Source organism: Pteropus alecto, unplaced genomic scaffold (assembly GCF_000325575.1).
Source record: "Pteropus alecto unplaced genomic scaffold, ASM32557v1 scaffold65, whole genome shotgun sequence".
In the NCBI taxonomy this organism is placed as follows: Eukaryota; Metazoa; Chordata; class Mammalia; order Chiroptera; family Pteropodidae; genus Pteropus; species Pteropus alecto.
The window spans coordinates 7,864,348-7,875,960 of NW_006439191.1; the positions used below are offsets into that span (position 1 = coordinate 7,864,348).

The 11,613-nt window shown below is 40.4% G+C and overlaps 1 protein-coding gene across 5 annotated transcripts in view; it reads right to left on the reverse strand.

The window, feature by feature from the left end:
* The window catches only part of BPNT1 (3'(2'), 5'-bisphosphate nucleotidase 1), a 15,372-nt gene extending 7,553 nt beyond the window's left edge, over window positions 1–7,819 (reverse strand). For 3 of the 5 annotated variants that reach the window (XR_003047573.1, XM_015592780.2, XM_025049849.1), the window contains exons 1-6: window positions 7,671–7,819; window positions 4,271–4,398; window positions 3,013–3,117; window positions 2,594–2,695; window positions 2,164–2,271; window positions 980–1,028 (exon numbers count right to left, since the gene is read on the reverse strand). Coding sequence is in view for 4 of the 5 variants with exons in the window: in XM_015592780.2 (XP_015448266.1) it covers window positions 980–1,028; window positions 2,164–2,271; window positions 2,594–2,695; window positions 3,013–3,117; window positions 4,271–4,390 (484 nt within the window). In the remaining variant the exon portion in view is untranslated. The remainder of the gene's footprint in view (window positions 1–979; window positions 1,029–2,163; window positions 2,272–2,593; window positions 2,696–3,012; window positions 3,118–4,270; window positions 4,399–7,670) is intronic. The other 2 variants (XM_006916231.3, XM_025049850.1) reach the window with 1 other exon arrangement.
* Window positions 7,820–11,613: the final 3,794 nt, after the last annotated feature.

Below are 11,613 nucleotides of genomic sequence, written 5' to 3' on the forward strand. Positions count from 1 at the left end.
ACGCCCTCTTCCAAGTTTGTGCTCCAGATTTCCATTTCAAGCTTCTAATGTACGATTTCTCAGAGTGGGGTCCATGGACCACCAAGCAGCATTAGAATGAACAGGAGTCGTTTTTTTACAATACAGATTCTCAGGCTCCTTCCCCAGACCAGCGAATCAAAACCTCTGGAGGTGGGGGTGCTGCGTGGGTGCTCCCATACACCTAACGCCGTCCAGCTTCCTCATTCAATGGGGGCAGAGATGTTCTCAGGGCGCACACACGCTTGCACGTGCACACACCCCGCGTGCCTCATCCATTATAGGTATGTCTCCTCCAAGGACAAAGAGTTTTCTAGTAATTATAACAAATTTTTTCAAGCCATGAAGCTGAGAACCAACGTAAGGAAACCTATGTAGGTCTTTATTTCAGAAAAAAACTTAGTTTGTACTATGCTCCTAGAACCTAAAACTCTGGCTCCGAGCCTGGACTTTCTTACTTTAATGTTGCCAATATTATTTTATTTGCTGTTTCCTAATTTTTCTCATCGTAGATAATTTCAGGAAGGAGAAATGTACTGTGTTTTGAAACCCACCTTTAAAGGTGAGGCTGTCAAGTTCACAGCACGGGTCAGTGGTGGCTGTAGGACAAGGGTGGTACCACTGTGTTCTCATAGGTTTTCTACCCAGTAAAGCTGGGGGTTCAGGACAGTCCCTCTGGTGACATTGGTTTAATGTTAGTCTCATCTGGGGGACAGTAGAATTGTGGGACCAGTGAAGTGTGTATGGGGGTGGCGTCTGAGGGAAATGAACTTTCTCCCTCTGTCTTGACAATCACTGATGTATAACAACAGTTTGCTAAGATGGCCACAGACACAGCGTTAGGGCAGAGACATAAAATATGACACTAGCTTTTCATGCAACATATGAAATATTAACTATTTACAGCTGAACGTCACGTTAGTCCTCATGCTGTCGAATGCAAACACAAACGAGCACCAACCTTCAGTATATTCCTTGGTTCCATCCAGAGGGTCCACCCAGACCACAAGCTAAGAACAAGGGAAGATCCAAAATAAGCATACAAAATATAAAGAGTAAGTTTAAATAGATTAACTAAAACTGTTCTTTTTCTTTCATTTTTGAAATTATGGATGGCTTAAGCTGTCATCGGTTTTGTGACAGTAAAAAAAAAAAACCATTGTTTTGTAAACATGGAAAAAGTCAAATTACAGAAAAGTCTGATTTAAGAATTTTAAATAACACTTAACTAAAAAAATTGTCAATAAATAAAATTTTACATTTTTAAACTTAAAAAAAAAAGTTGATTGTCACCTGCACAGTAAGCACAGTGCCATGAACACACTGAGCTCTAGAGACTGGTACAGGGAAAGCTTTAAAGTGGCACCAAAATGTTTTGAACACTGTGTTTGCTACTTACCTTTATATGTAAACGTTGATTTAAAAAATGACAGTTAATGTCTGATTAACTTCAGGTCACCATTTATATGTGGCAAAGAAAAACAGTTTATGCAACTGACAGGAGACTAAAAAAGAAGTCCCTTCCACCTAAGACTTTTAACACGATTTAGGATATGCGGCTATTAAGCACGAGCATTAATTATAACACCTGATATGAATTTGTGAGTGAAGGCACATTCCTGATGGAAGCCACTATGTCCCTTGTATCCTCCACAGCCCAGAGCAGAGTGCCTTCTAGTAAGTACTCAATGAATGTGTGTTAAACCAAAATTAGAAAGCTAAAGAAGTATGACGGTTATGTGAAGTCACGGATTTAAGCAACTACAAAAAAAGAGAGGCGAGTTTTATGGCCTTCCAAAAACACAAGGTAGCGAGCGATCTGTCTCCTCTCCTTCCAGCCTCAGTTGCCAATGAAATGTTTTACTACCAAATCTACTAAATGACGAGTTAGATTTTCTCCCTAAGAGTACTTTCAATAATAGTTTCAAAGTGGAGAAGGAGCCAAGGATGAGAAACTGAATTCTAAATGAACAGGACAAACATTCTCCGTGCCTGATACTTCCACTCTGGCTCTGGAAGCGTTCAGATCCCTGGCTGCCTATATGGTACGGCGTCGACTTTTCATCATCACAGGAAAATCTGACTTCCTTTACTCTGGCAAAAGACAGAGATTAGTAAAGAGTAAAGTAATAACATGGGTCATACATCTTCCTCTTTAATAGTGCTGTACTGTGACGGGCACGGTTGCTTCAGAATTTCCTCCCACTGACCATCTTCGATTAGCTCTTGATCCACTTCTTCGAAAGGCAGATCCTAAAAGCAGAGATCAGCGCTGACCACGGAAGCCGTCTGGTGTTGACGAGCACCCTCGGTCTCGGCGACAGGAGACATGCAATGCCGTGGTCTTCCCTAGTCCTTCCCGTTTACCATTTATGTTTGGAGCTTTAGAGTAAACCAGATAAAATTACAAAAGCGACTGTATGTGGCTCATCCAAGTTGATTACGAAATGACCCAACTTCATTTTCCTGAATAGATTATAAAGGGAAAATAAGTCTTAAGAACTATAAACTTATTTAAATAAATTTAGTTAAATAATTCTTATTTAAGAATTATAAATTGACTTAAATTACTGACTCCGAAGGATCTGACGTGAGACACTTCTGCTCCCTCGTTCACATGAAATGTCGGTTCCTTCATTTTCAGTGTTACAGTCTTTGGGTAAGTATGCAAGTAAGCCTAATTAAAAAACAAAAACCACCCCTTTCATTCCAAAGTTCTCGAATTCTGCCCATCTTATAGTTCATATGCTTAACATTATAACAGTAACCATACATTCTATGATCAAGAATTGAGAAATCTGGCCTATAAATGGACCAAAATATTTTATAATCAGACATTTCCTTCAAGTCCAAGGGATAGAATTATTTTTGGGTTAAAATACTAGATATAATGCCTGAAATCATTATAGTGGTATATAAATCATCAAAGTGGCAATTATAAATTCATACGGTAAACAGACATTGACAAAACCCTGTCTCCCTGGCAAGTCTTACCTCTTCCCCTATGATGGTCAGTTTGGGGAACTTCCGTGCCAGTGAAGAGCATATGCTCATCTGTGCCAGGCGGTCAGCTTTGGTCTGCAAGTCTGTAGGACAGGTCTGCAATGCAAAATTTAGAACTAACAGGAGTTCTAAGGCGTGAGTGTCTATGTCATTTAAAATTACACTGTTCGTTTTTAGATTCATGGAACTTAACACCAAATGAATCACCTAGTTTCTTGTCTTGGTTTCCCTCATGGGATTTATCATGGTAAAAGTTTGGAAAGGAGCTTTTAAATGATCAGCACATTTTCTTCCCCAGTTCAGAAAATCCTTCTGTAAGATCTCTAAATCAATCTTTTGCTTAAACAGGAAAAGAGATAGGAAATTCATAACTTATTCAAGGCAGTCAAAGCTAAAAACTGTATCTTCAGTTATTTCAAAGGTATTCCTTACATGGATCCCTCTATAACTTTCACTCGCTAATCTTAATAATTCGAGAGATCTTCAGGACAATTTCTTGATGTATAGAAAAAATGACTATTTCTAAAATATAAAAAAAAATATATAAAAATGAATAGTAATAACAGTTCATACATAGCTCACCAAGGGCATTCTCAGTCCATATGTCAGACAGTCCCACTAGTGACGGACAATGGGAAACCTTGGAACTGACAGCCGTAACCTCCTTTGTAGTGTGCTTTCAGAGAATTACAACACGTTGTAATTGACATAGGCCTGGTTAGGTGAATGTACGTGAACCTAACTAGAATTCTTACAATGCTTTGTAGTGACATAAGGGACGATCGTGAAAATCAACTTTTATGCCACTCTGAAATGTCCTGGCTATTTCAATGCAAAGCACTATTCTGCTAGAACGTAGTGCCACAAAGGCAGAGATCCTTTTCATTCCCTAAAGAATTATATCTGGCACACGGTATGTGCTCTATAAATATCTGTTGAGTGAAACTTCTTAAACACTGAATTTGAAGGTGACTTATATATCAATCAACTTGAGAGACCACTGCTCTAGAGAAAAAAAGACACATTGACCGTCATTGAACTATACGAGAAAGGTACCCCAATTTTCTTCTCGAGACTATTTCCTGCTCTTTCTACTGACATAGTGTCAGCCCTTGTCATTCTGAAATCTCCATAAGGGAGCCGCTGATTTTTTTCAACTATTAAAGTCTATTCAAATTATTACACACTTGACCTAAACCTTGAGGAACAAAAATAACATTGGTATGAAATGAGATGAGATTTTCAATACCTTCTCCACAATACCCAGGTCTCCTTCAGCAATGACACCTCTGACTATCGTTCCTGCCTTTTGGGCGATAGAGTACGCCGAGGCCACCAACCGCATCAGCACAGTGTGACGGGAAGCCATCGTAAGCCCTAAGGGGAGACAGAGAAATGCTGTTCCTTTTGAAGCCAATTGCTGGTCTCATTTACTTGAACTCAGTTCAGCACACTTTTTATGAGTACTGACTCGGGACTGCCCCGGTTAACTGTATATTCAATGAATATTTACCAAGAGCCTTGTGAAAAACTCCATTTCAGCATTAGCTCTCTCAATGAATTCTATCGTATTCTTTCCCTCTGCAGTGGCACGTTTTGAAGCATGGGGGGAATTGGCCCAGGACTACAGGCACCTGGATTTTATGTGTGAGATGGTGATGTGCAGACTGTGAAAGGTGATTCAGGGGGAAAAATATGTAACGTCTGCCTTGAGGAGCTACTGTTTTGATGAGTTGGGGGTAAAATATTGGAACCTAAAGGCTATAACACAAAATTGGTAAGTGCCAAGAGAGGTACGAATAGCTTAGCATAAGGGATGTAGGTATATGTGTGGAGTAATTAAAAAGGGGAGGGAATGCATGTGGTTACAATTAGTTTCTGAAAATCAATGAGTATTCCTTTAGAGAATAAATAAAATGTAATCTGCTGATTATTTGCTACCATCCTCATCAGCAGCCAAATAAAGAAAGAACACAAGCAACATTCCTAGTTGGAGTGAAGACCAATCATGTAGAAAAGTAACGAATGTCAGAGTGCTTCTTGGCACCAATGAAAAAACATGGAAACAGCCTGTAGGATTGAGTATAGTCATCTTTGAAAATACAGATTCAAGTCCTGCTGACTGACTTCTGGTGCTGAGACGTGCCACCCAGAGTCCCTCAGGACCAAAGGGCTTGTTTCCTCAGCCGCTGAGTGTTGCCGGCGGTGCCTTTAGCTGCCACCTCTCTTTTGGCATTTTATCTGCTTAGAAGAGCCACTTGACCTGAAACTGGTCAACCGATGGATGTAAAAGGCCACTTCCCACTCCAGCGGGCTGCTGCCCCAACTCTGATGGCCGTCCTAGCTGCTGAATGCCCGGTGAGGTCAGCTGAGGCCTTTCCCTGCACATTCCGACTTCCTTCCCTGTCCTCCCGAGTGATCCCAGGAACACGCCCCAATAAACTCCTTGCACCTTACGTCTGTCTCAGAGTACTTGCGGGGAACTAACCTATCACAAAACTCTTCCCCGCTCTAATCAAATCAAGTTGACATTATTTCAGTGCAATAAAGAAGCGCAATACAGAATGTAGAGGACATTATGAACCTCAGTTTAGCAATAATTATTCTGCCACTCGTTTCTGACTGCATATTGGATTTGATGTATCTTTGAGCTTCTTTACACCTTTTTTTCTATCCGCATTCTCTTCACAGGGATTATGAACATAAATGAGAAACAGGCGAAGTGTTTGAACCCATTCAGAAGGAAGACCGAATTGAAACTGATGTAAGGTAATGAACATACTGTGAACAATAACTGTCTGGAATTAACTTTGCTCCACTGGATTTGAATTGTTTATCTTATTGCATCATAATCAGGCTGTATTCATTTTCTTGGCATACCAGGTGTTACATGTGGAAAAACTGGTTATAATTATTGATTCAGAAACACTTCAAATAGAAAGCAGGAGAAATAATTCAGCAAACATTTTGTTGGCCTTACTTCTACTTCTATCCATGCCCAGCCATATATCTGATTTAGTCTGTACTGGAAAAGTCAATCTTCAGGCTAATCTGTACTACGCAGATGTCTTAAACACTGAGGATATTTTCATGTGTTGGTATGCACATTAAATCCCCATCTTATATAAGGTGGCATCTGTGAAAGGCAATTAGTTTTCTTCACTGGATGGTGGTGGTCTAATTGTTCACAGGTTATCATTTACCTTTGAGCCAGTTAAACAATCATTACATGCTTGCCAGGCTTCATACATGACTAAGCCACTTCCCTTTATACTTGCCAAGTCCACAGTATTTTCTACCAAAGAAAAACTTGTAGGCTTTGTCTTTCTACTACATTCTTCATAAAATGTACACTGCATTTGTGAACCACCATTTCAAGCTAACATCAGTTTTAAGTGAATGTAAAAAATTAGGTTTGATGCAAAGAACAACAACGATTTACAAAGAGATCCTTTTAGTTAGCAATTAAAATATTTCTATCATTCTCTCTGAAGTACTTCTTTGGTCTAAACTGAATCAGTAATGAAATATTACCATCCTATAGCCCTAATATTTTTCTTACATATTTTTGAAACAAATGAATACAATTTTGATTCTTTGTATAAAGGAAGTGTAGGTAATTATAGAATCAAAATGCAAAACTTGTACTCAAGGTTCCTATTAGCCTTTTAAATCGTGCCCCTTCCAGACCCCAAATGAGAATTACCCGTTGACGGTAAAAAGCAAGGCCTAAAAGCTACCTGCAAGCAGATCACTTCCTTACAGCAATTCAGGTTACACTGACTGTACTTCCTTCTTTACCAGTTTTACACCTCTGGGTTCTAAAACACTACCAGTGTGAACATGTTTTTTTCTGAAAGCTTACTCAAAAACAACAGGCAGGCACTGGAGTCAACTGCCTGTGTCCAAGTCTTGCCCTTGGCACACATTAGCTGTGTGACTTTAGGGAGGCCGCTTAAATTCTCTGTGTCTCAAACTGTAAATCATATGGGTGGGCAGTGTTAAGGGTAAAAAGTTTCTATTGCTTTTGCAATTATTTTGACCCTGAGGATGTAACATGATAATCAATATGATTTAAAAATTTTGTTCCATAAAGAGCTTATATATATCAATATGTAAAAGATGAATAATCTAACAGAAAAATGAGCAAAGGACACGGACAGGATGGAAAGTGGTGAAACCTCTTAGAAGAGTTATGAAAACATTAAAAGTAATATACACATCTTTTGAACTAGCAATTATGTATATTTTCAGGGAAATGTGAATCAATCAAATCCACAAATATGTAGGAAAGACAGTTGGAAGAATACTATTTTAATGAAATTTAATTTTAGGCATAAGCGTCTCTAAATCTGGGTGCACTAACGAACCCAGGTTTACCTTATTTCTGCGATGTAGAGCCATAAAAAGACAACAGAGCACCAAAATTAAAGCACAGACACACGATTAAAACGTCGACACTCATGAATCTAAGTCCGAAATAGGACTATCAGGAGGCAATCAGAATGACGGTCTTTTTTTTTTTTTCTTAAACGTAAATCCCTCGAATCTCTGCAAATCTGTGCAAAGGGGTGGAGGTAGGGGACCAATAAACGACTCAAGTCTGCCAATGGTCTGCCCTTGCTCTGACACGCAGGGGGGAAACTTACGGTGACAAGGCTGGAACAAAGTTAGTAGAAAAACACCTCAGGATAACCACGAAAAAAGGCGTTATTGAGCAACAGGTCCTGGGTTCCGTCCAGCAGCACCTGCTCCCAGCTAGCGGGACGTGCGGACGCAGGACAGCCCTCCCCCGCGACTGCGCATGCGCGGAAGTCGGCGCAGGCGTAAAGCGGCTTCGTCGCCCCGGCCGCGTCCGATTCCCGAGCCGCTGGGAGCTCCGCTTGTCCGCGTTTTCTTCACGCTCTCCCTCGGCGCTGTTGCCGGAAGTCGGTGAGAGGTGTGTCTACCTTTGAAAGAGGCATTGTACATGCCTGTCACCCTTACTGCGTTCGTTGGGTTGGTGGTGGTGCCCGACGGCCGAGGGCGGTGCCTAACCTGGAATGGGTGACGTTACGCACGGACACCTCCACCTCTGCTCCCAACGACACAACACCTTGATGCGGAGTCGTGGTACTAGTGCGTACCTCTTTTTCTAAATAGCATTCATCACGTGCTTAAGTAGGGCACTGTGATTGGAGTATAACAACACAAAGTAAGATGGCAGAGTTTATAGCAAACGTATTAGTTTATAATAACAGTAAATGTAAATTGCTTAAACTCCACTTAAAGTTCTCCGATTGATTTGAAAACCAAATCCACTACAGGCATATCTCATGATTGCATTGCACGGGTGTTGGTTTTTTTTTTTATATAAATTGAAGGCAAGACCTTCTACCAGCAAAAACATTACAACTCACTTCATAGTGATACTTCCTTTATTTTGGTGGTCTGGAACCCAACCTGCAATATCTCCAAGGTATGCCTGTATTTTATCAGACAGCAGAATTCAGGACAAGAAGAATGATCTAAAGGAAGAGTCATTTTGTATCGTGAAAGGTATCCTTTATATCAGTTGTTGACTCTGAGAATGTACAAGCACGGCTCCTTGTGTTTAATTAGGCTCAAATTCATAACCAGAGTTTATCAGCCATTGCTGGCAGAGGCCCCTTACACACTCTACATTTCAAAGAGAGGTACATTCTAAATTGCCAGCCTCCACTATGCTCCTGCCAGCTGAGCTTACCCCTAGAAAGAAGCTCCTAGAATCCGTCTTTCAACCAATGAGCTGAAACCTGTCCCAACCAATTGAAGCTACACAGCTATAGCCTCATGTGCGTCTTTACTGACCAATCAGAAAGGCTCCATAATGACCAAGCAGAAGGCACAATACGATTCTGCCCAATCAGGACAGTGCTGTTTGTACCAATCAAACTTCAAACTTGGATTCCTCATTTGCATAAAATTGGTCTAATTTGGAACCAGGGCGGGTACTTTCTCTATAAAATTGGGCCTCCTATTTATCTTGGGAGTATAGGTTTCAGTTTCTTCTGGAGGCTGCGCGTCCGCAGTAGGCAAACTATTCGCCTGAATAAAGTCTCTCCTTTTACTACACCCCAGAATGGGAACTCCTCTTGGCATTGGATTGGTGGCAGCAAACTTCACTTCTGTGGGCACAATAAAGGTACTTCATTATTTTTAAACATTTTAAAATTAAATAAGCAACTCATGTCTACATCGTCATTGTTAAAATGCAAACAATATAACCTGTCCAGGTGTTTTCCTTAGAGAATGGGTCTTTTGGAGTTTTATCTTCCTGAATAATGCAGAATGTAATGTACCATCTAGTTTGGGACTTGAGATACTTACAAAAACACTAAGCACAGAATCCATATAAATTTTTACATGTTTCCCCCACCATTTTACACTTGTTTTAACCTCACCCAGTTCAACAGCAGTTTGTTTTTACTTTTTAGAAACAGGCCTTTACTTTGCTCTTCAGGGCTTTCAGCTTTTCATGAAAGTAATTATCTTTGCATTTAAAAAAGAATTGTTTTGGGTGAGAAAGTAGTTAGTGATTTTTCTGTGTGTTTTCTATAATTCCCAAACTTTTGTAATTAGAAACAATTTCGATTTTTTAAAAACCCAGAAAATATCAGTAAGTGGCTACCGTTACATGGAGTTCTAGTTTGAGAAGGTTTTTACCTACACAATCTCATTTAATTTTCATAATAACTGTGAAGTACGACCATTTATTTTATTGTAAAAAATATGTAACAAAACTTACCATTTTAACCACGCCAATTGTTATAATTATGTAATTACATAGCAAGTACAGCTGTCATGAATTAGTTTAAGGCTAGACACAACAGGTGAGAAAGGCATGCCTCATTGTGCTTTATTGTGTGTTATAGATGTTGGCCGTTTTTACAATTTGAAGGCAAAACCTTTCACCAGCAAATGATTGTACGACTGGCTTTATTACCTTGGTCTGGAACTGAACCTGAAATGTCTCCGGGGTATCTCTGGAGTGTATGCAGGTGCCCTAGAGAGTAGCCTTCTGCTGGGAGGGCTCATTGGACCCTCAGCACAGGTTTTATGGAGAAACAGCACTGTTGAATCCAGCAAGTGCTTGTGTAGAGGTTGGTTAGCAGAGCTCTGTGCATACGTCTCAGTGCTCTTGCGAGCCTGCAGCTGTGGGGTATAGTCCCAGGTGTGGAACTGCAGGTCAAACAAAATACATTTTAAATGGTGATGGATATTACCAAATTGTCATTCAAAAGGCAGTACAAATTTTACATCACCACCAGCAGTGTAAGAGGCCACTGTCACACACTCTCCTTAGCCCTGTTATCAAACTTCTTAATTTTTGTTCTGTTGGAGACAGTGTCTTGTTCTAACTACTGTCCTCAGTGACTCCTAAAGTTGAGTATCTTTTTATGTTTATTGGCTGTTTCCATTTCTCTATGAATCACCTGTCCTTGTCCTTTGCCCTTTTGTCTGTTGGGTTGTTTATATTTTTGATTTGTGGCAGCTCTTTATGCATTTTGGGCATTAATTTTAAAAAATGCGTTGCAAATGTTTTCTCCTACAGTACAGGCATACCTCATTTTATCACTCTTTGCTTTATTGCTCTTCACAGGTGTCGTATGTTTTACAGATGGCAAGACCCTCCACCAGCAAAAAAAAAAGAAGAAGAAAAATCACTACTCACTTTATTGCAATACTTGCTTTATTATGGTGGTTTGGAACCAAACCCCCAGTATCTCCAAGGTATGCCTATACAGCGTAGAGGACACAATATAACACTGATTATGCACACAGGTACAGGAGGGCAAACTGGATTTGAATTCCAGCTCTGCTGCTTCCTAGTCGTGTGATCTTGGGAAAATTATTTAACTCTACGTGCTTCGGTCTTCTTACCTGTAAAATAGGAATACGCAGTACTTAACCTCACCTCACAGGGTTGTTTTGGCATGTGTGTCTTCATGGGGGTTTAAAGATTAAATGAGTTACTACAGGTAAAGAGCTGAGGATAGTGCCTGGTGAAAGGCCGACATTGATGGAATGCTTACTACAAAATTTGCTTTTTGTTTTTGTAGAAAATCCATCTGTCTTTTAATTTCTGTAAGGCACATCTAGGTGTCGTCTTATGATTAAGAAGGCCAGTCCCAGAAGGTTCAACTTACAACGAAAAGGTAACACTTGTTAACTGATGACCTGGACAAATAGAGCAGAATAGGAACGGAGTGGGACATAAAGGAGACAGGGACTCAACAATAATCAGGTTGACTTATGATATGGGTATGAACTTTGTATTCCCTGAAGCAGTGCTGCTCCCTGAGGTAGCCATTGGCCCTGGGCGGTTGTTGACCACTTGGCAATTTAGGCCAAATTGAGATGTGCTCTTTGTGTAAAATACATGTCGAATTACAGACTTACTATGAAGAGAAAGAACGCGAAGTATCTTATAAACCAATAGTAATTACATGTTTAAGTGATGCTATCTCGGCCATACTGGGTTCAACACAATATATGTTTTTGCAAAGGCAGGGCACGCAGATTGAAGCGGGAGCCACGCCTGGGCCCCGCCCCCGGCGGCCGGCCCCGCCC